Genomic DNA, 25,932 nt, shown 5'->3' on the forward strand with positions numbered 1-25,932 from the left:
CGTCAACAGATATGCTGCGAGTGTCAGCACTTGGCTTTGTTCATTTAGCAGTAGGCCCTATATTATTGTGTGCCAGTGTGGATTAATAGCTTCCCCACACAGAAGGTAGACATGCAACTGAATGAGACTATGTGCATCATTGTATGTATGTTGGGTATTCAGCCCGAAGGCTGGTTGGATCCTCAACAGGTCCACCACATTAGCTGTCACAGATGGCCTAGGTGTAACTAAAGAGGCGTACTAGGGAAATGAGGAGTGAGGTAGTTTCCTGTTGCTTTCCTCACTGAGCCAGAAGTTGCTATTGCATATCAGTCTGCCAAGCCCACTGAAATGCGTGCACCAACCGACCCTATGAGCGACAATTTCACACCATCCAGAGCAGGGAGTGACTGCATGAAGAATGGCATTACTAGCATCACTCATACCTCAGCCACTTTCATATTGTCAAAGCCAAGGATAAGACTGAGACAGGTCAATGAAAGTAACAAATTTAGTCTAGCCCATACCAGAAGACATAGTGCACTGTAAACACTACATCTTGCCAGCAAAGGCCTATGTGCATCATTAGTGGGACAATATGATCTACTCCCACATGCAGGCTACCCATTTTGAGCCACATACCATAAACCAATGCAAGAAAGGAGAGTGCTCTAGTCCAAGAATATAAGAATATTATGCAAAATCAACAACTTCTGATACTAAATGACATACACCACTAGTGGAGCGAAGCAGACTCGGATCTAGATATCCAACTATTTCCACTGCAATTACTCTCTTACAAGATGACTTCAATAGCCTCAGTTCATGGAATGAAGAATGGCATGAAAATTGCCCTTCACAATGCCGAAGTTTGCCCTGCATCCTGGAAAAACCAGCTGGTTGATCAGCCCCCAGTGATAAGGACAACCCTCAAACAAATCCAGAATGGTCATGGACGGTGTGCAGATACTCTCCATACATAGGAGAGGGGAAAGACCTTCCTCAAAATGCTATTGTGGTACTGAAAACCAAACAGCTCAACATATAGTAACAGAGTGCAAAACAGGACAGCTATTACAATTAATTTCATAAACAATCTAAATGTCTGTACTGTGTAGTTTTGTATGTATATGTAGTGGAAGTTCTTGTATTTGTACATAATCCTGAAGACTCTTATGATTAGATGACTACTGTTATCTGTAGGCCTAATGTAATTGTATAAAACTGCAATTTGCTTCTTAATAATAATAATAATAATAATAATAACTTTATTGGCCACATTGGACCATTTGAGTCTTCCATGTACACCTTTTCTTTGAAGGTTGTACGGTTTGATTCTTATCTGCCCAGTACTTCGTCATTCGTTCTGATGCAGTGTTCTTAATTCGTCTGTGCATCATTTCAGTTGGAAATTTGTGATTCTTAAGAAGGGTAATAATAATAATAATAATAATAATAATAATAATAATAATGGTGGTGATGATGATGATGATGATGATGATAATAATAATCCCACTCTTATAGCTATAATTATCTTGGTATGATTGCTCAGTTCATTTTGGCACTGCGTGGTATTTCTTTTTAATTGTATGTACTGTACATACAAGATATGGCCGCATTTCCACCTACAGAAGGGTAATTTTTTTTCCTCTACATCACAGAAATAATGCTGTGTAGTAATTTAAGAGTAGAAATGGGATGTTTTAACTGAGGTCCCATCTTATTTACTGGTTTTCTTATGGGTTTCCTTCTATAATTCTAATAACTGTTTAGAAATTACATTATTTGAATATACAGCAACAGAGCGGAATGGCACTACGGCTATGGAGCCAAGCTCTGCATTCGGGAGACACATGGGTTCGAGCCCCATCGTCGGCTGTCTTGAGAATGGATTTCTGTGATTGATCATTTTCACTTCCAGGCAAATGCTAGGACAGTTCCTATTCATATGCCAAAGTCGAATCCTTCCACCTCCTGACTCAGTTTCATTCACCATCAATTTCATCTTCATTAGCTCCTCAACCAAGGTTGGCATCAGGAAAGGATTCTAGCCATAAAAACACGCCATATGCATTCATCTGATCTCATCCCCAACCCCATATCAAGAAACAGAACTCTAGGATAAAGATACAGTACACCTGAATATTCAGCAACCAAAATTAATGTTTTCTCTCACTGTAACATAAAAGTACAATTATTCACTTATCTTTTAAAACAAAAAATTTAAAATGTTGTAGCATGAGATATTCAGGTAAATGTTCTCATACCATATTTTGTTTGAAATAATAGGTTATCAATGAAACTTTTTTTAAACCAAGTCAATAAAAGAGTTGTTCTATATTCTGAAGAACATCAGAATTAGCTAGTGTTATACAAGAGTTATTATTAATCAGATTATGTGATACGATACTGTGCATTAACCCCCAAAGCCAGCAATTTAATCCCAAGCTGTTCACTTCTCGGCTGTATTTAAAATGAAGCTCAACAAGATTTAGACACCATCAAGTTAAAGAATTCATTATGTTAAATATACATAGAGGCATGACATTTTTGGGTTAACGATAAAAATGTGACAAAACTTTTTAAGTGATTAGAGATATTTTAACAAATCATATAATTTGCCTAAGAAATTGGTGATTTTATTTTTGTGAATAACAGGGAATTAAAGCGACAAGGCCAGTTTAAAGCAAACTTTACTTATTTTACGATAAGTGCAAAACTGCAGCGAAATTCATGAAAAATAACAATCTTGAAATTGTATTCCAATATCACATGTCTGAAGGGAAACAGAAGGCAGAATAAGAATTCCTCAATTTGACAGAAATATCTCTTCGTATTAATATTCTAGGAAATCCCTTAACGGTATGGCCATATTGGGTAAAAGCCACAGAACACCAATATATAACAGAAGTGCACAGTACATGCTAGAGCTTGGAAACAAAGATGACTGCAGCACTCCTTGTGGTCTGGCAGCTAAGTGATAGCATGGACTCACTGCGCTAGCGAAAGCGATGCATCATGTCGGCCATGGTGATAGATATGAGAATCTTAGCTTGCAAAGTACCTCCTGGTTTGAAAAATTTTGTATTTAGGATATCCCACACGTTTCTCAGTATTTTAACATATTGAGTAAGATGTAATAGTCAACAATTTTTCTCTCAGAATGAATATGGCATGACTGCGCAATATGTTTGACTACTGGTTTATAAATTACTTTGTATTTTCTGAATTTCATATAAATCATCATGAACTGATGTCATTAAATTTCTTGAGTGAAAATGGCCTATTTGGTTTCATTCTCTAAATATGCTCTACGTCGCAATGACATAGATAAGTTTTATGGTAAGGATGGGATAGGAAAGGGCTTGGAGCGAGAAGAAAACGACCGTGGTCTAAATTAAGGTACAGCCCCAGCAATTTTCTGGTGTGAATCTGGGAAACTACGGAAAACCATCTTCAGCGCTGAGGACAGTGGGATTCAAACCTACCATCTCCCAAATGCAAGTTCACAGTTATGCGACCCTGACTGCACGGCCAGCTCGCTCGATTTGGAAACCTACAAGCTGAAAAATAAACTTTACCACTGGAAACAGGATCACAATGTCGCATACTATGACATTATACGTACAGTTTGGAATGAAGAACTTTGAGTGGCTTTATATTCTGTGGGAGAAACACAAACAACTTTATCAACCAATAAAAACAATATCATGATGACATTTGAAGTTTTAAAGTTTATTGAAGTTAATGCAAATGAATTACATACATTGAAAACAACAAAATGATAACAGGAGAAGCTGAAGAAACTAATCTTTCCTTCAGAGAAAGGATATGTACATAAAAGAAGACAATCAATCAGTCGGTCGGTCAGTCAGTCAGTCAGTCAGTCAGTCAGTCAGTCAGTCAGTCAGTCAGTCAGTCAGTCAGTCAGTCAGTCAGTCAGTCAACCATCAGTGATCTACATTTAGGGTTGTTGCTGAGGTGGTAGTTTCATTACAATGTTTACCACCACACAAGTTTTAAAATTGCCTAGGCCTTCATCAGTTAATGAAAACAATACAGTACCATGGTTACAACAAAAGTACAAGCATCAATAAAATACATACATATATCTACAGACAGTTATGCTCTTCACCATTCAGTCTACAATCCTATGTGAGTTAACTATGTGTCTTCAAAGCCCTCTTTTCGCATCTAGCTCTGTGGTTTCGTTTAGTTCTACACCTCTGACCTTGAAGTGGTGGTGGTGGTGGTTTCAAGAAGAAGTACAACTAGGCAACCATCCTCCATATAACACTAATCAGAGAGAAAAAAATGGAAGGGATCCGACACTTCGAAAAATGAAGATATTGGTCAAAGGAAGACAAGGGCCATGAAGGGCGCGAAAATGAAAGACTACCTAGGATTCGCAACCTAGTACCATCGGGGTCGAAAAGAACAAGAGTTGACGAAGGGAGGTCAGATAGAATAGATGAAAGTGAGAAGCCTGGCACAAGTAAGCGGACCCAATGCTATTACTCAGTTACGGGGCCTGTGGTCACCAACCCGCACTCCCAAGTTCGGAGCCCCTTTTAGTCGCCTCTTACGGCAGGTAGGATATACCATGGATGTAATTCTATCCCCCCACACACACACACACAAAGGATCTGACCTTTAAATCCCTGAAAACTCTATCTAACCATCAATGTCTTTATATCACCCTACTTCTCTTACCATCCATGACAGAGTGCATTATTCTCCTAGGAATCATCCTCAGACATTAGTCCCTGCTGTGGGTGGGGGCGATAGAACAACACAATATTCCCTGCCTGTCGTAAGAGGCAACTAAAAGGGTCTTTGAAATTTGGAGCGTGGTTTGGCGACCACGGGGCCCTTAGCTGAGTCCTAGCATAGCTTCAACTTACTTGTGTTAGACTCCTCACTGTCTATCCTATCCGACCTCCCTTGGTGCACTTTTGTACTTTTCCAACTCTGATGGTATTACTTATGGAGGCCTAGGGAATCTTTCATTTTTCCCACCCTTTGTGGCCCTTTTCTTTCTTTGACAGGTACCTTCATTTTTTGAAGTGTCAGATCCCTTCCAATTTTTTTCTCTGATTAGTGTTGATAGAGGATGGTTACCTATTGTCGCGGCCACCAAATTAGGCGGGTCAGAGAAATTACGCTGTTGCCAAGGCTATGTAGCAACAGGCGAAGAAATGTCTAACTGAACACACCATTTCGGAGCGCGAGGCAAGTTTCTCTCTCAAGCTCCTGATGTTACTTCATACAATACTTCAAAACAAATTATACTACAAGCTTCAGAAAAGGCTGCTGATTTCAGCGGTATAACTATTTTCCATATAAACCACTTCAAATAATTATTAAAAATAAAATCTTGAACGAGTAAATTTAAATCCGTAGAATCATGTATTGAAAATTTCAGTAAGCGGCCAAGTTTTTATTTCTTCAGCCAATAAAATTTTGTCTGCGGGAAAAATTTAAAAAATTGCCTGACTTATATTTTTTATCTGAAACATATTTCCGTGAGTCTTGTAATTTTCCTGGAAAATGGCCCGGAAAGCGATCATGTAAATGTCACTGGCTGAGGCAGTTTGGGGCGCGCGCGCCAGCACAGGCTGCAGGACGCCGTAAATACTTTCGGATTACATATTAATCAGTATCAGTTTTATTAAGTTATAACTTTAAATATTTGAATACTGTATACTGTACTGAGTAATATGGAAAAAGAACTACTTTAAAGAATAGGTTAACATTAATTTACAATGAATTAAGAATCAGTTTCTAGCTTCAATGCAGTCTAAGATTTCTTAGTCACTGTCATCACTCATCTCACTATCTGTCGAGTCGTCATTAACACTGATGATGAATGGCTCCATTCTTTCGTCCCTTACTATTTCCTTAGCCCAATCGTCTGTTTGAAGATTTTCCGTGCGATTGAATCACTTTTCCCAATCTGCAACAGTCACACGGTCGATTGCTTCTGACGTGAGTTTTTCTACGTCCTTCATTTTGAATGTCTTGGTCATCTCTGCCACTTCTCTCTTGACTTGAGCCCAAATCAATTCATATTCACTATCCATTTTAACTGCACTTACGGTGCAAGCTCAACAGCTCCATGACAGGGAATGACTCGGGTAATGTGGCCTGGAGCGGATGGGCTTCAACTAGACAGCACTGCACGATCAGCGTTGCCAATCCGTGCTCGGAGGTAAGCAACTCTCAACCACCTATCGCTTTGCCGTTCCCATATCTGACGGCAGCGCAGTTTTCCTCAGCCGCCTAATTTGGTGGCCGCGACAATAGTTGTACTTCCTCTCAAAGAATTAACAACAAACACCACCACCACTCTTACATGACCCCATAACTGAAAGCTGTAATTCTTAACGTAAGTCTTTATCTCCTTGTTTTGAATAACCTCCTGCATTGAACCCATCGGTGTTTGCATATAGTTGTTCCTATACAATCCCTTGCTGTTTCTACCATTACGTACCTGTATGCCACCCATCCTCTTTCTTTATCCTGAACGTGCTGGCTGTCTAACAACTGGAAATTTTTTGCTAATCTTATCCATATACTACTGTCTAATTTCCTCGTTCTAGAGCTCTTCCACCCTTAACTGTCTGCAGATGGACTTCGCTTTCGCTATCCTAGGTAAAATTTTGCAAAGAAGGAAGCTAACCTAACCTTACTTACACATAGTGTCAGTGAGTGAAAATGCTTCCCACTATCGGGTTATATGACCACAGGTGAATTTGATAGTCCTAGCTGCCTGAGCACAAGGAGGGGCACTACTCAGAATGTGTGCAAGATGCCCACTCCTCTTCCAACTCTCAGGACCACTTGCTAGGCCACTCAACCAATGCCCATGGTTCACAAACTAGGATGTGACTACAGGAACCCACACCACAAACCAAACAATATATATATATATATATATATAATATTTACAACTACACAAGGCTTAAAATACCTCAGCCTACATATGACAGTGTGTAACCTAATCAACTAAGGACAAGCAGTATACAATAGGCAGAGATAATGCTTACAACGACACAAGTCTTAAAACTAAATTACCTAGGCCAACATATGGCAAAGGAAACCCAATCGTCCAATGAAGAAAATATCTTGGTGCCAGCAAAAAGGACAAACAATCATACAGTCTATACAACTGCACTAGTCTTAAAACTACCTAGGCCTACATACAGCTAACTTGATAATAAATTTTAACAAAAAAAACATGGTTTACAAACACAATTGTTACTGGGATCTGAACTTTTTTTTTTTTTACCTTTTTGTCATGTCCAGCTGAATACTTTCTTTTGATCAAATTTTTACAATCTTTTACTTTTAAATGAGAAATGGAATAGCTGCCTGCAAAAGTACATTTTCAAGACAATGTTTCCTACAAAACTAACTTCTAATGCTTCTGTACGACCATATTTGTCCAAAAATATATAAAATTGGTCATGATATGATGCAGAAAATCTTTCAGTTGTTCACTGGCATATTGCACGTTAGTTGATAAACTGTTTTCTTTGAAAGATGTAAAAAGAAATGCCTTTCAGTCAAGTTAGGTGAATACAGATTTCCCTTCCATACATCACACTCATTATTTACACCTAAAATATATCCTGCTACAGATGTCACAGTTTGACTGTCCTCCAACAGTTCAAAGTGGGATTCGCAGTCTCTTCGAAAACTGGCATAAATTGCTAAGGGGAAAACAAGCATCACTCTTGCAGTTACTCAGTCATGAAGGGCAAAACAACATTATTATTATCAATACATCTTTTTAGAGCTGCTACAAACTGAAAACTTGTAGGATTTGTGTTGGAAATGCCATGCTGTCATATGGAACAAAATGCATTCTGTAACGGGTCCTCATTGAGACCTTTCAAATTAAGATACTTGAATCCTACTTTCTTCAACCTGTTCCACAAAAAGATAACAGACCTTATAGTAATCTGCCACCCATCAATGAAATGGAACATTTATATATTACCTCTACCAGTTTTAAGGTCTATTATTTTCCAGGCAACCTCTCTCTTTCAGAATGTTGTTCCAAAACTCAATGTGTGGAGAATTTCCTGAAAGGGCACATCTATACATCTTACTTTCATGGGCATTCTGGTTACAACTGTTCAAGGAATCCAAATGTTAAATCTTTTCTCTTTGTCTATACTGAATACTCTCTCAATGTATTCAAATTTTACCTCCTTGTGATCATTAACCTGAATCTTATTTTCAATTAAACCATTTCTGGTATTTTTCAGAAAATGGGAAATATCATATAGGACAACAACTGGTTCACTATTCACAAGAAAATGGAGTGGACTGGGTCTATCTAAATTAGCTTGACAATGCTTTCTGATTTGTTAAGCCTTGGTCACAAACTATGCAAACAACTTTCAACCTAAGTTCCTGTAATTTAGTTATAATAAATACAATACAATCAGCTGTTGTAAGGCTACACTACTTACTGAATTTGTGGTGACATCTAAGAGGCAATTATTTGTTTCCAAGTTCTGTGATTACCTCTTGACATAAAAACTAATGCATGATTTTCTAGAGCAGGTGACCTTCCTAAATGACCAAGATCTTCATACCCATATATACGTTGCTTATTAGCCTCATAATGTAACTCCTTTCCTAGTGACATATCATCAAATAGGAGGACACAGAATTTGTAACTCCTTTTCTAGTGACATATCATCAAATAGGAGGGCAAAGTATTTGAAAATGTCAGATATATTAGAACCTCTACTTTCAGCACTTGAACTATGGATGTATTAAAACCAGTGTCAAAAGGTATTCGAGACAGTAAGGACTTCAAAAGCCTTACAGAGGGAAGATAAAACTGGGTAGCCAAACATTGACATAAGCGAGGCCCATATTTATAAATTGGAAGTGCCAAAACCTTATCCTCAACATTCCACCTATAGCGGATGGAGCTTTTTAGCATTCCATAACTGAGCACTGATAAATGATTTACTGACCTCATTTAGATTTTCCTCAATAAATTGGAGTTTTTTTGGCTTCATACAGATCTTTCACCTTTTAACACTTTTCTCAACTTTGCTAGCTTTGCAATTGTGTTTCTAAGAATGGTGTACATTCTTGACTATTTAGGTGTCAAATCAGATTTTTTTTACTCCTGACCCTAAAACACTACACTTTGTCTCTCTTATGGGTGAAGACAAAAAATGATACTCACCTTCATCCATACCGGTATCAGATTGTGTGTTTTCTCCAATTTCAATCTCTTCAACATCACTGAATACTGAAAGATATGGATTACTAATTACGAATCATGTTTGTGAAATTACTGAAATTTTATTTAGACCTCCATTTCTAATTTCTGCAATACTATTAGTTGACACAGGCATATCTAAATTACAGGGATTATAGGGGATAATTTCCAGATGTTTGATATGAAGATAGGCCTAAAGTTGGAATTCAAGAGGCCAGATTGGGGCGTAAGGAGTAAAAGATTGGAATAGATTATCAAAGGAAATGTTCAATAAATTTCAAAGTTCATTGAAAATATTTAAGAAAAAGCTAGGTAAACAATTATAAATAAATGTAAATATGAGGTAAACAATTGATAGGGAATCTGCCACATGGGTGTCCACCCTAAATGCAAATCACTGATTGATTGAATGATTGATTGAACAACATCATAATTTAGTCGGTGCCTAGTGTGGTTAACAAAGGCCTTCTCAAAGAAATGATCTTCACAAACATAAAAACTGGAACAATTTACACCATCGCTCACACGACACACGTGCTTCCACTGCTTCAGAGCATCCTTCTTTGTTTCCTTACGAAATTTATAAAAATGCTTATTCTTGATGTTGAGGTTGCCAGTCATATTGAAATAATAGCCACTGGTACATGCTGGAAACTTGCAGGAGTACTATAACTTCAAGGTGTTACCTCTCTGAAATAAAGAACATGACATTTGGAAACAGAGTTTCAGAACTGAAAACAAAGGAATGGAAGGAATGAAAAAATATAATTTAATACACTATTTACAAGTACATTTACCTAACTTACCTTCGTTGTGCTTAGCATCAATCGGCAGAAAATAACTCACAACGTTTATGTTCTGACTACATGTAGCTTACAATGAAATTGCAAAACTACAGAACTCAAACATATAGCAAAACTTGGACATTAAGCGTATCAAAAAAATTTAACAATCTCCTTCTTCGTCGCCATTTCTTCTCATAACTACGGTATAGAGTATTGATGATGATGACGATGCTTGTCGTTTTAAGGGGCCTAACATCTAGGTCATCGGCCCCTGATGGTACGAAATGAAATGACAAAACAAAAGTTTTAAATCATCCACCGACCAAAAGAAAAAAAGAAAAAGATGACATGAGAATGAATGGATGGACATGAACCCAAAACAATCAGTGGATCCTACCCAAAAACTACCAGAAAAAAACAGCGTTACCAACCAAGGGACCATTCTAAAGTACAATCCTGATGATGATGACGACGCTTGTTTTCAAAAGGGGTCCAAAATCCAGGTCAATGGCCCCTCATAATGGTACATGTCATTAGTAAAGTAGAACCATGGTATTTGTCATGTTGGGGTACTAATCAAAAGTAGCGAAGACTCACGGTGTTCCATACATTATGGTACTACTCACAGGTACTGTACATCGTACAGGTAACGCAGACCTATGGTCTTTCTCACACAATGGCGCCACTCATAGCCAACGCAAACCGATGAGGTTCCTCACCTAGGTGTACTAGTCACGGGTGCCGGTATTCCTGTGGTGTTCCTCACATAGTGGGTACTAATCACAGGCAACGCAGACCCACGGTGTTGCTCATATAGTGGTACAACTCACAGGCAACACCCAGACCCGCGATGTTGCTCACATGGGTACGACTCATGAGTAGGAAGGGGAGTTAGGAATTGGAATAACTTACCAAGAGAGATGTTCAATAAATTTCCAATTTCTTTGAAATCATTTAGGAAAAGGCTGGGAAAACAACAAATAGGGAATCTGCCACCTGGGTGACTGCCCTAAATGCAGATCAGTATTGATTGATTGATACTGGAAACCCACAGGCGAACCAATTAACTGCTGCTACTAATCACAAACCTGTTTTGTACCTAATATTGTGGTAGTACTCGCAAGTACAGGCAACCCATGGTGTTCCCCGCGTGATGGTACGAATCAAAAGTACTTTCATGGTTCTAATTCAATCATCCCTTGGTCGCCCCTTTTAGTCGTCTCTCATGACAGGCAGGGGATACCATGGGTGTATTTTCCGTCTGCGTCCCCCACCCACAGGGGGTAGAGAGAGGAAAAAGAAGAAGAAAGAAGGGATCCATCACTTCAAAAAATGAAGTAACGGACGATGAAAGGCAAGGGCCACGAAGGGCGTGAAAATGAAAGACTCCCTGGGCCTCGAATGTTCTAATACCGTCGGGGTCAGAAAGGAACAAGAGTTGACCAAGGGAGGTCGGACAGGATGGACGAACGTGAGGAGCCTGGCACAAGTAAATGGAAGCAATGCCAAGACTCAGCTAAGGGCCCCGTGCTCGCCAATACACATTCCCCCCAAGTTGAGAACACGTTGGGCCCCCTTGTAGTCGCCTCTTACAACAGGCAGGGGATACCGCGGGTGTATTCTACATGTGTGTCTCCCACGCGCAGGGGGTAGTGTGTTTGGTCCACGAGAGGTGTTTTATTTCCCCCAAGTCCCACCGGCAAGCTGGTTAGGAACCCCCTATCTGCCACCTGGGAGCATCACCTCTCCCCCTGCTACGCCAGTGTAGCAGGTTCGTGGGGTATAGAGTATTAAACCGTATAGAACTCATTCACCATTTTCCAATTTATGGCTGTGATTAAGAGCATAGGCCACGAGGACAAGCGAGCCAATCCAGACGTGACTCTTCCCCTTGCAGTGCTTCCAAGTGGTATGGCCCTGAAGTATAGCCTGTTGTAGTTTTGTCGTATCTCACCTTCACCCCCTGGTGAAAGCTATAGCCATGTAGGGTGCAAGGGTAATTTGTTATGTAATCTTTGTTAGGACTATAATATAGCCCTAATCAAGATTACAGAATAATGAATGATTATCAATACTGTTTCTCTTTATTTGTCTATCTATCACATAAATAACTAAAAAATCTCACAAATTAAACCTTTTATTAATAATTTTAGGAAATGATTTTTGAAAAAATAGCGATGGAGTCAGCCCTATTTCGCACAAAATAATGTGAAAAATTGTTTCCTTTTTGCAAAATTGAACATAATATAATGCAAAGAAATCATTCCCATAAAATATACGTAACATAATGTAATGAAAATTTTAGGACTCCTTACCATGATCATAATCAATGTTTTTCAGTAATACAGTATATGTGATGAAAGCAGTTCAGGGTTATCCATAACCACCCGCAATATTTGCAAAAATATATAATTTGGATAAGTTGCACATTTGGTACCTATTTATTTCAGACATATTTACAAAATAAGAAACAAATATTTTCATTAGAAATGTAGGCAGTCTGAAAATGTTCATGTATAATTTCGAGGAAAGGCTGAATTTTAAAGTTTTTTTAGGCCCTGTATATGTATCCCATGTAGAATTGTCAACAAAATGTAAATACTGCACAATGAGTGCAAACTGACCCTTACCATTATTTGAGAGAGAATTCAGGGGCTTCTAAATATCCATCCCTGGTGAAATAGCTCTTCAGGCTGGGTTTCTGCATTAATCCCTTCATCATTACAAGCCCAAGAACACATTAATTTCCTCCCAGCACTGGCTCCCGCTTCCTGGCACAAGACCTTGGTTTCAAGGGCGCACCAAGTATACAACCTTTTTTTTTTCTTCTTACAATTGGCTTTAGGCCACAGCGGCACAGACAGGTCTTATGGCGCGACAGTGGGCCAGGAAAGGCCTAAGGGTGGGAAGGTAGTGGCCATGGCCTTAAGGTACAGTCCCAGCATTTGCCTTGTGTGAAAATGGGAAACCAAAGAAAACCATCTTCAGGACTGCTGACAGTGGGATTCGAATCCACTATCTCCCGAATACTGGATACTGACCGCACTTAAGCGACTGCAGCTATCAAACTCGGTGCACCAAGTAAACATTCTGCCGCGTACCTATTTGTCTCTTGAAGAATTAGGTTGATCACTTCGTAAAAAAAAAAAACAGCGGAAAAAAATCTAAAACAGACTCAAACTGTTTTTGGTACCCGGCACACCCGTGAGGGTGATCTTTCGTGTGCTAAAGACAAAATCTACCTCTCGTCACAACCAGTGAACAGCGGATGAAGCTTTTACAGCTGAAGCTGTTTCTTCTTGATCTACACTGTCTGCCACTTCTGTAGTAATCTCTTGCTTTGCATAGTCACCGTTGTATCACTCGTTTCCCAATACGACACTTCCACTACTGTCATCCCTCAAAGGAATAATCTCTGCACCCGTAAGAAGAATGAGATGACCTGGCCATTTTTCTGATACGGAGTAGCCTCTAGCCTACAAAGTATTTGCTTTCAGTACTTTCTCTTCATAAATGACAAGATTTTTCATGTTAGATACAAGTGAAACTCTGTTAAAAAGTTTTTCAAGGGACTGCAAAAAAAAAACTTAAGCAGGAAACTTCTTAAAAGGGGTAATGCCCAAAAACTTATTCTGTACTTTGAAATACATTTGAAACACAGCCAACAGATTTCCTTGTTTGTGAACAATACCGAAATAGGCCGATATATAAGAGCTGCTAACAGAAAGCCACAATATAAAAATTTGATTATCATATATCATATACTTGTCTTAATACACAAACTCCTGCATAGTAACTCCCCCCAGTATATTTCATCTAAACTTCACTTCCTCTCTTCCTTCGATAATCGTAACACTCGCTCGGGGTCCACTTTAGCTATTCCTCTTCACCACTCTTCTGTGTATAATAAATCTTTCATTGTAACCGGTTCCAGGCTTTGGAATTCCCTGCCAGTAAGTGTCAGGGGCATTGATTCCTTCCTCAAATTTAAAATATCTTGCCGAGACTTCCTGTTGAGAGTTACCGATTGAAGTGTGTATTGTGTGCGTGATTGATAATTGTAAAATTAAAAATTGTTTCTGTTAGTTTTATATAATGTAAACGTAAGGGTATTTGATAAGTGTGTACGTTGTAAGTGTGTGTGCAAGTGTCTGTGTGAGATAGAAAAGAGGACTGAAGTAACGAGCTAATAAGCTAATAAGCTGCATATTGTGTGGGTGTGTAACTTAAGCTTAATTTAGGGAATAGTATAAGTAGTGTAATTAGTATAATTAGTAATAGGCAACCTTAATATTATTTGTTGTATTAAGTGTAAGAGAAGGCCGTGTGCCCTAACTTCGCCACATGAAAGAAGCCATAATAAATAAATAAATAAATAAATAAATAAATAAATAAATAAATAAATAAATAAATAAATAAATAAATAAATAAATAAAATGACAATATTTTTAAAGATAAAGTAAAATAATTGAACATACCATATTATAAATATATTTGATAAGAGAAGGAAACATATTATATAAAAACATTGCAAGGTTTGCTTATTTTAGCAGGCAGAACCATTTCCTTCCACGCTTCCCTTTCCTCCACACTTACACACTCTGCTTCGCCACAAATTGTTTTGTAAATGATGCCGGCTCTATTTTTAAAGCAGTCCAGCCACCCGTTCGACGCGGTAAAAGGTACCCTTAATTTGCATGCGGCTTTCTCCTGCACAATAGTCCCACTGAAAGGTATGTTTAAACTTCGCTGCTGTTAAAGCCATATTAGCAGAGCTTGTTCTATTTCATCGTACTTTTCAGATTTAACTTCCTTACAATTTGCTGAAGTATTCCCTACAGAAGCAAAGATCTCTTCTTTCTTCGCTATAATGCCGTTCAAAGTAGACGGCGGGATCCCCAGCTCCATTGCCAAAGCAACACGGGAAAGTGTAGATGACTCCACTTTCCTTATAATCTCCACTTTGTCTTTTATTGTTAGTGCCTTTCGCTTGATCTCTTTCCTCTGAGTTCCGCTCATTTTCACTTAAAACGTTTGTACATTGATATTAAAAGTACAACTAACTTCACTGACTCCTATTCACACTATGCTTGGCAATCCGTAGCTTAGGCTTACAAGACGCAAAGACAAGACGTGTACCCTACTACAGTTTGTTAGCATGTGCTTTCTATCATCCTCACACCCCCGACACTGCTTCAAGGATAACGGCAGCAAATGGGAAATCTGGCAACTTATTTTTAGAGATTCTTAGAGCCTAGGCCTAAATTGCCCCTGCATTCCTACTGGTTGTCACGGCAACAGGCGTAGTTTCTGGCTGTTTCACAAGTACTGCATGGACAAGCCAGTATTGAGTTTATTTTCCCGCATCAATCCTCTTCATGCTATAGGTAATGAAGAAAAGAAACACAGGTTCTAAGTTGTAGAAATTAGTGCATGGAAAAGTATCTGGGGTATTACGTGGGAGTGATAAAGGCACAGTAGCAATGCTAGAACATCTAAACGTAAACAGTTTCTTTCCCAGCGAGAATTTTATTTCATTTCTCCTCATCCCTGTGCTACGTTCTCATAATGCGATGTAATAATTACGAGAGACACTATAATACAATGTTTAGCTCGTATAAAGGTAAAATTAAAAATAACTTTCAATTTTATGGCAACACGTGGTACTGCAATGCCTCTGTGTGCCTCCCACCAACACCCAGTTGGCTATCAACATTCGTTCAACTTCGTAAACGATCGGGATCTTTCAGCCGGCTGTTTGGCGGCATGTGTATCAGCTGGCTGCTGGCAAGTCGGCTGTTTCCTGCATAGAGCCGGGAAGTTGTTTTTGTTCACCTCACTAATAATGGACACAGAAAATCTTATCAGTTTAATTCAAAAACGTAATTTCCTCTACGGCAAGGCCCATAAGTATTATTGCAACAACAACGTAAGAGAGAATGCCTGGAAGGAAATAAGCAAGGGAATGAAAAATCAAACAGGTTAGAATATTCAATTTTGTGGTAGATTAACAGTAATGTTTTGGACAAATACACTTTACGGTTTTTAATTAATGTTTACGCCAGCTCGATTAATGACTTCACCCTGTCGCGGCCCGCAAATTACTGCATTAAAGTTTTATCAAACCATCCATTGCGTGCTTTGTTTCCCACCTAGAATCCCGTTCATTTCTATTCCGCTAGATGGAACGGTGGAGTGGAAATTTCGACTGATGGGTTCGATTCGATTCCACAAGGTGAGAGTGAGCATTTGGTGTCCGTGTTGTCATAGCGTGATGTTGTATGGCCTTGGCAAGCCCGCACAGGTTCCGTGACACCAGAAACACACCGCGAGCGCGCGAATGGTCTTGCGCAACTTGCGCGGAGACTGGAGGGTTCTAACCATGGGCTGCTCTGAGCGGACGTTTTCTATCTCAAGGGGCTCTAAAATCTGAACTGTTTAACCAGGAAATATATTTACAACAGAACACTTTAAACGGGAAAAATATACATATATCTTAATGCAACTGATCAAGGGATCAAGAATATCACACTTCTTAGGTGGGAAAACTTCTTAACCGAGTTTCACTGTAGTTTACAAAGCATTTGAGATGGCAGGAAAGGACATACCTTCTAAAGCAACTTCCTTGAAACTCAACAGAGCACATTTCATGTTCTATCACTGATAGATATGAGTCAAAAACAACATACTCCGTAGGCTTCTGAGGGACCATGTGAGGGATGTTGTGAGATCGGCATGGGAAAACAACATATATTGATTAATTTTGTATTAGTTCTAATTATGAAATAGAGATGGCAGGAAAGTACACAACTTTACAATTCATAAGGTGAAAAAAGATCCCGGAAAATAGCAGTCATGCATGTGTAATAGGTGCTAGTGGTACGTTGCACCGGCTGAACGACTACAGTCCACCGGACGTACAATGAATATTGAATCGGCTTGAGTGGTTAAGGAACATAAACAAGAAATAATCTTACCATCAGACTCACTCTTCAGATGAGATCCATCCTTCCTGTATTCTTCTAGTTCTTTTCTCCTCTCCAATTTACCATAAAGATAAGGAGCGGGTTCCTCTGAGGCTTCCTTATTCAAATGCCACCATGACAGTGCACAAATGAGGACTATGAAGAATAAGTTGGAGCTTATACCAACCACAGCAGAAAGCAATGGCCAATGAAACATCAAATAACGCAAACCAGTGAAGTGAGCATTAATATTCAGAGTAGCAGAATACAACTCTATGTGACGAGTCTGGATTTCCACGTAAATGTCTGTCACCGGATGATTCTGAAAGAGAAAAAGGAAAATAAAATTTTTAAGCAGTGTTGATGATACATCCAAGCTAAATTAATCAGCCAGTTGATGCATTTCATATACACTTATTATTTTGGTATTCATATACGTTTAGCCATCTTCAAGGGCTTCTTCACTAATTTTTAGATTCTTTTGAACTGTATATTTATATTACAGTTCACGCCATTGATGATGGACTTAAGAAACATTAATTTGACATGTGTGAATCTGTACTTAAATTAATAATTATTGTAATGAATAGTAAAAGCATAAAACATAAACAAGACTTCATAAGGTATCATTCTAATATTTATCTGAAGCAAGTATGAATCATCATTCTATTGCTAAGCACCGAAGATTATCCCAATAACAGGTCAGGGTGTTACAATCATGTTCATGTATAAGAACAAGTCATGTAAAACTGAGCAATGGAAAATGAATCAGTAAGAGAAACAAGTAAACATAATATGTACATGTATTTTTTTAAATACAAGTTGCTTTTACATCACACTGACACCGATAGGTCTTATGACGACAGGATAGGAAAGGGCTAGGAATGGGAAGGAAGCGGCCGTGGCGTTAATTAAGGTACATACCCAGCATTTGTTCAGTGTGAAAATGGTAAACCATGGAAAACCATCTTCAGGGATGCCAACAGTGGTGTTCGAAACCACTATCTGGCGAATGCAAGCTAAAAGCTGCTTGCCCCTATCAGCACAGCCAACTCGCTTGGTATGATATATCTTTATATAAAAATTCAGCTTGCGTATGTTTGTGATCGCAAAACTCTAAAAGTAGTTGGCTGATTGACTTGAAATTTTGATACAATGTTGCATTTGAATATGAGCATGTTTACAAAGTGGTTTGAACATAATCGGATTGGTAGTTGTTTTATAATGAGTAATTCTACAGAATTAATGTAATTACAAAGTCGCACCAAGATTGGATCGACCGTGATGGACAGATTGTCGCTAGGCAACAATGACTTATGCTATATCATTTTAGCCCAGTAAGAATTGCTGAATACAGGATGAACAAAAAATGCTGCACTTGGAGGTTGGCATGCAATTCCTCATCCCACTGCAAGACAAAAGTTTCAATAGCCAAATCAGATCTGGTGCTGTTGGAAAACAAGTCAAAAACGAGAAGCTGGCAAAACTGTCACATCCTGTAGCGCATCGGAATGTAATAGAGAAACGTGCATCATCCCGCTCTACTGTACCTGCCGTCGCAGCTCACTGAGTAGACTGCGGGGTTATTACATCCACATGCACCATGGAGCTACGGCTCAATCTACGTCAGGTTTTTTTCTTTTGTGTCTGTGACATCAGGTCCCTAGTTCCCATCGTGTAACTGCGTTTGTAAGCATGACATCCTGTTGTCACATGACAATAGTCGAACACATGACAGTGTGATCCATTCAACTGAATGAATGAGTCGACTAACTACGCAGTGCACAACCATAACTGGTCCTGTCAAGTGCATGTAGGGTGGCTTCCTGATGGAGTACACAAACAGCGAATACGTCAATATGCTTTTAGTGTTGGGTGCATCCGATAACCAAGCTTCTGCTGCTGCTCGTGAGTATGCAGCACGGTACCCTCAAAGGTGCCATCCCGATAAGAATGTTTTTCGTCGCCTTGAGCAACGCCTGCGGGAAACCGGTAATCTTCGTCCACAAGTAGTGGACAGAGGTCATCCAAGGACTAGACGTACTCCACAAACAGAGGACAACATTCTTTAAGCCATTCACCAATCACTTCAGCGAAGTACCCGTAATATTGCAGGGCAGTTCCAGGTATCTCAAACACTGGTTGTTGACGTGTTGCATGATGAACAACTGCATCCATATCATTACATGTTAACTCAACACCAGCGGCCAGAAGACCGCATTCAACGAGTACAATTCTGTGAATGGATTTTGCAACAAGGTGAAGATAATGAACGTTTTATAAAGAATGTGATATGGATTGACGAATGTAGCTACACTCGGGAAGGTATTTTCAACCATCACAACAGCCATTATTGGTCTGACCACAACCCACATGTCACCCGTGAACGTGGCTTTCAGACACGCTTTGGCATAAACCTGTGGGCTGGAATTGTGGGAGGAGTGCTTTTAGGCCCTCACCTAGTGCTGGACAAGTTGAATGCACCCCACAATCGTATGTTTCTGGGCAATTTTTGCCTGACGCTTGAGAAAAAGTTCCACTTCGTGATCGGCGACAGCTATGGCTTCAGCATGATGGCACACTGGCACACTTTGGAATGACAATGACTGTGCGTAACTGGTTAAATGAAGTGTTTCCAGGGAAATGGATTGGTCGTGGAGGTCCAATGTTCTGGCCTCCCCGTTTCCCGGACCTTAATCCACCAGATTTTTATTTGTGGGGACACTTAAAGGAACATGTTTACAGTACTCCACCCATGGAAGTACAAGACCTAAATAGCTCGCGTGCATGCTGCATCGGCAATGGTAGATGCAGGTGTGTTGCGCAGGGTCCAGCAAAGTATGCTCCAGCAAGTAGCGAAGTGTTTGCAAATGCAAGGTGGTCGCTTTGAACATCTGTTGTGAAGTGGAACGTTGCTCTGTGAAGATAAGACTGGACATCACACGTACACTATGGAATTACTGTGGGTAGCATAATGGGCAATCCAGTGTAGCCTACCTACTGTACTGTATTGTGTTTCCTTGTACCGTATTGGATAGAGACAATGTTACTGTATCCACTATTATGTTCTACATATTGGCTTTATTTGTGCCATGGACGAAACAAAGTGGTCGTTTACGTCTGTGAGAAGTTCATGTTATGACTGAACGTTTAAATAGGTAACTGCAATGATAAGACAGAACATAGTGTATTGCATATTGGAGATGTACATTTTACAATTTGATACATTAACTGAAAAAAATTGGCGCTAACGCGACTCGTACATCGGTGCGTCCGCACAACCAGCATTTATGGCATTACCTCGTCTCACTGCGCTAAAGAGACAGCTCCGGCAGAGCGCCGAGTTCATGCGACCTGTGCTTGGCCACGCTGCATGCCGTTACAGCATTGCCAAAGCCTCGTTTCTTGACTCACATTTCTATTAAAGCTATTGGTGGGACTAGATTTTGCAAGATAAACTTTTGCCGTGAATTTCGACAAGGAACCGTATGCCAACCTCCACGTGCGGCATTTTTTGTTCACCCTGTATAGGAGGATCGGAACACACTACCATGTTTTATGATGGACCTTTTTTGCTAGGAGGTTCATGTAATTAGGCAACTCATTGCTTGTTATTTGGAAATAGGAATCTAACATGCCATGATTGAAATGTACTTTCATGTAACTAATCAACTCATTGCCTGTTATTGTAAATGTGAATAACTGTCAAAAAAACATGAATAAATGTTTCCTGTGCTCGCAAAACTCTAAAAGTAGTCTATCGTGGTGTGTGTTTTTTCCAGCCATATTACGAGTTTTATGAGCTGAATCGAGAAGAAGAGCAGCACAATAGTCTCAACAACACCAAGAACAATTAGATCAACAGCAAAGACGTATACAATTGCAATATATGAATGATCCAGCTTCAAATCCGTAAGTAATAATAAAGATTCTTAGTCATAGTACGACAGCATTTAGTCTTAAGTCATAGTACCGCATTCATTAATCATCTGTAATGCCTCGCCCACATTCACACATAGGCTGCCGTTCTCAACATGCGTTCACAGAACATCAATGGATATCAAACCGCACTGATGAAGAACATTTAGACGACAATGAACGTGTTAGGAGTCAGAACTTTTCGAAGGCGGGCAGAAGAATCGGCAGATCAGCGGGAAGAAAGACTTGAAATCTCGTTAGTTGAATCAAGGAGAAGTGCAGCATAATCATCTCAACAACGCCAAGAACAATTAGATCAACAGCGAAGACGTGTGCAGTTGCAATATTTGAATGATCCGAGCTTCATATCACCAAATTACTTTTTCATATGAACTAGATATTTAATACAATACCTCATGTACATTCGTTCAAATGGGAAAAATGGACAAACTTTGTCCGCACTGCATAGCAATGAAATTTAAAGGAGAAACCCCGGGAATGTGCTGCGCGAGTAGAAAAGTGAAGCTACCTGAACTTGAGCAGCCAAAAGAACCAGTGAAAAGTTTGTTAAAAGAAATTACTGATAATTCAAAACAAATCCTGTTTTCAGATGACTTCATTCGGTGCTAACGTTATAGCAGAGAATTTTTTGCCAACATTTAAAATTCCGGGACAAATTTACCACAGAGCATTAGTCTTTGCTTTCTTTTCCCAGTAATAATGATAAATTTCTCCAAATCTATTTCATCGGAGATGAAAATGTTGAACTGAATACATGCTGCCAAATCTCTACTGTTTATTCGTAGCAAAAAATGTTACATGAAAACAATAATTTAATTTGGATTTTCAAAAGTGCGATTGACCTCACATTCGGTAGAATACATTTATTTATTTATTTACCCACTCATTTCACATCAGACTGAGCCACAGCGAAGGGTGACCAGGTTTAGCTAGTACTGTATATAGGTATATAATGTGGATAATATGTATATATGAGTATATAATATATATTCTACAATAGCACACTAGGCCAACAGGGCCAAATCCACACAAGAATGATTTCAACAAGTAAATGTTCCCGACTTAATTTCTATGCCTAGTTAGTCATCTGGAAGTCCAGATTTGAATTCTTTAGATAACAAATTGTTGTCAGGTCTTAACTTCAGCAACAGTCCAGGAGATAAAGTACAGAATCTTATAAATCTTCCCCAGTATTAGATGTTGGAGAGACAGAAATGTTCAACGCCACTGCTGAGAACCCACCAACCCACCCTAAATTGTATCTTCACTCTTATAGTAAAACATCACAAAACAAAGGACATTTACAAAAGTAGCCAGATAAAGGCATGCTGCAACGAGCTGAAATTATTCAATATGGTGTCACTTCCATAATTCAACACAGAATTGTATTAGACCAATGGTCTTTTGTCACTATCCAGGACATGCACAAACAAATTCTCCACCCACCCTCTTCATTTCACAGGAATTTATTTCAATAGTTGGTACCATTGTCCTCCCCCCCTAAGGAAGTGAGTGAGGTGGGTCAAACAAGAGAAAATTTTCCTCTGTGCCTGTCGTAGCATGCTCTTGCTGTGCCAGCCCTGGACCATTACTGAAGTTGTACATGATCAGTGCTTGAGGAAAACAGACTGAAATCTGGCGATCACTCAACAGACTTCTAAGTGGTGGGAGGGGAAGACCCCCACGGCACAACAGCCCCGAAGGGCCATGGCCTACCAAGTGACCGCTGCTCAACACGAAGGCCTGCAGATTGTGAGGTGTTGTCTGTGGTCAGCACGCAGGATCCTCTCGGCCGTTATTCTTGGCTTTCTAGACCGGGCCGCCATCTCACCATCAGATAGTTCCTCAACTGTAATCACGTAGGCTGAGTGGACCTTGAACCAGCCCTCAGATGTAGGTAAAAATCCCTGAACTGGCCGGGAATCAAACCCTGAGCCTCCGGGTAAGAGGCAGGCATGCTACCCCTACACCACGGGGCGGGCAAGTGGTGTGGGGAAATGTAGAGTTAATTTACATAAATGGGAATATCTACACGATTCAGATCTCTGCGAGTGTGGGGGATACATAAATAATGTTACACCTGCGTACCTGTGAACTCTATCCATACTCTTGCACAACACAAGAGATAATGTAATCTGTGATAGTGCTATGAAAATGGCCCATTTTGGGCAAAGATCATCTAATATGAGACATATTACTCATTTATTTTACAATTTATAATTGTAACATTCCTTTACTGCATTGTACATTATTGTTTCTGACTTGAGTAAATAAAATAAGTGCTTGAGGAAATGGTCTGCAAGAAGAGACATCCTAATAATGACAGCCAAAACAGAGCCTTGAAGAATGCTGCAACCTATTCTCCTATAAACACTGTGCATGATCGAACTGATGCATGGTCAGCAAGATTAAAGTCCTGTGTTTTAAAAAAGTGGATATTCTGAAGAGAACATCTAATATTCTTTCCAAAAGTACATGTTCCTTCATACTTAAATATTACACTTCTGTTTTCCAACCAGAACAACACATTGTTATTATAATAGCGTCCCTTAAGAAAGAATACAGCGTAATTGACATTTTTGGTGAAAATTTCTTTTGGCACTCTTGGCATCCTTAACAAGTCCCTCGTCTGTTTCAGCAGTGGAAATTTCATAGTTACACATTGTTGTCCAAAAACTAGAGGTGAAACAATACCGCATAAGTACAGTGACTCATATATTTTTGAAATACCGCGTAACTGCATTGCCTCGTTTGGTTGGGTTTTGTGAATCAAGAAAATTTCCCTCGCATTTATAACTCCTGCCAATTTATGCGTAGTGAATTGAAAATAGCACAGTGTTGTTGACGACAGCCAACTCTGTGACTGTCAATCAGTGGTCCAGGTCGACAACAATCAAACTCTGGTGGGTGGAGAAGTTTGTATTGAGTTTCCTACAATGCTTGTGTTAAAGTAATAATAATAGTTTTGTTAAAATAATTGTGGTAGTTATTATCCAGAAAAATTAGAATTAAAGCCACTGATACACATGGCTTCAGAAGGAAAAGAGGAAAATTACTGTTCCGCTCTCAGTCATGAGACGTGTTTCACTGACAAGGAAACACTACTTGAGAACACAGATGATGTTGATAATACATTCTCGGAACATAAAATAATAGCACAACTTGGATTCTCGTTTAAAAATGCTTCAATTCCCAGAAGAAATGCAAAATCAAGTTTGTTTTCAGCACGTTAAATATTACATAATGTAGTTTTGAAAGATTTAATTTATTAGTAGGTCTGTTCGTTATGTAAATTAATTGCTTTATGTTATATTATAACGGAGACTAAATATTTTTAAGATCCCACTACTCTGCACTTATTTATCCTGAAACTATAGATGCAAATTCCAAATCATATGATCAACATAAGTCAATGTTTATTATTTCACAGACTCTAAATAAAGTTTACGATCGTATGCTATAAAACGATATAATTTCCTTACACTTTGCTTTGTTGCTTATTTTGGTGGGTATCGGTGATGGCAGCTGTGAGAATGGAGCTCAGAAATTCCAGCCAAATGAGATGTCTTCATCTAGGTCTTCAAGCATCTCTGCAGACTGAAAGTATGCACGATGCATTGCACTAATTTTCAGTATAGGATCATCTAATTGCATGCTATTACTTCAAATATTACTTCAAAATGTTATCCCTTTCCATTCAAATGTCGAGGTCTGCTCAACACTTGCTCTCTGCTTCAAAAATCGGACACAGGATATCTGGGAATTTAGAATTTTCCATTTGAAAACTCGAATGTCAAGCCATTTCAACAAATGCCTATGCAGAAAGTTAGCTGCATGTGTCTTGAACTCTCTCGTCAACCTTCGGAACACCTACGAGTAATCTTTCTCCCAGTACAGTTAGATATTCCATGGAGTATATGTAGCCCAACTCTCACTGCGCGCCAGTCCAGCTGTCATGACATCAACAAGTAGATCGTGTCAGTTACGGAAGGATAAAAGTATGCGTATTCCCAATAGCAAAATAGTGACAGTGATTTATCAGACATTTCTGAGTTTAGTGCTGGTGAATCAAGCGTTGAACAATCCTCACATGATTAAAGTGATATGGATACAAAAGTTGATGCAAGTCCTATGCTATGGCAGAATGTTTCGAATGACTATGGCGGGCCAACTGAATATCCTTTCTCCAAACAAACAGGGTTACAGGACGTAAATCTACCAGTTAATGCAAGACCACTGGAATATTTTAGCTTGTTTTTAACAAAAATGTTATTGAGGGTATAGCCAATGAAACTAATAAATACGCTGAGGAGAAAATTCATAAACTGACGCCTACAATGAAGCCTCAGTCTACATGGAGGAAATGGACAAAGGTGACATTTACTGAAATTTTAGTGTTTATTGGTGTTATTCTCAACATGGGACTTGTCAGTTTACCTAACTTACAAGACTACTTCTCCCAGCAATGGGTAACACATGTGCCATTTTTCGCGATGTTTTTGTGTGAGATTAGCTGATGTACCCGTGCTTCGCTGCGGGATCTGTGGTTTTCCTAACTGAAGTCAGCATAGGTCAATGCAAAAATGTCAGTAGGAATGTAGCAATTAAAAGCAGTGTTATTACATTATAAATTTAATTTTTTGGTCCGAATTGAGCTTCAAAGTAACTAATAAATTAGAAACCATATTAAATAAGAAACAAAAAACACTAGATGGGAAACTCGTATGCCTTAAAAAAACTAACTCGAAAACAACAAACCAGAATACTGTACCCTTGAAAATTGGTTATTGGTCTGTATGGAAAGAATATTTTATTACTGGGGTGGAACAATGCATAAAATTATCATTTAGGAAGGAGAGTTCAACTCTGCACTGTCTCTGCTAGTCAGCCGCAGAACAGGTTTTCCCCCGCCGTGCAAGCAAGTATGGGGTTTTTTTTTGTGCCTTGTTATAGACCTCAGCTGAGCAGCACGTGGACACGAATTTTACCAGACCAAAAGCGATCAATACTT

General features: G+C 39.2%; 1 protein-coding gene across 1 annotated transcript in view; it reads right to left on the reverse strand.

Annotated features, from left to right (window-relative positions):
- Window positions 1-25,932, reverse strand: part of Seipin (lipid droplet biogenesis associated protein seipin) — a 64,220-nt gene that overhangs the window by 16,367 nt on the left and 21,921 nt on the right. Inside the window, exon 4 of the mRNA XM_067151332.2 lies at window positions 16,995-17,304. Coding sequence (XP_067007433.1) covers window positions 16,995-17,304 — 310 coding nt within the window. The remainder of the gene's footprint in view (window positions 1-16,994; window positions 17,305-25,932) is intronic.

Source organism: Anabrus simplex, chromosome 7, assembly GCF_040414725.1.
Source record: "Anabrus simplex isolate iqAnaSimp1 chromosome 7, ASM4041472v1, whole genome shotgun sequence".
In the NCBI taxonomy this organism is placed as follows: Eukaryota; Metazoa; Arthropoda; class Insecta; order Orthoptera; family Tettigoniidae; genus Anabrus; species Anabrus simplex.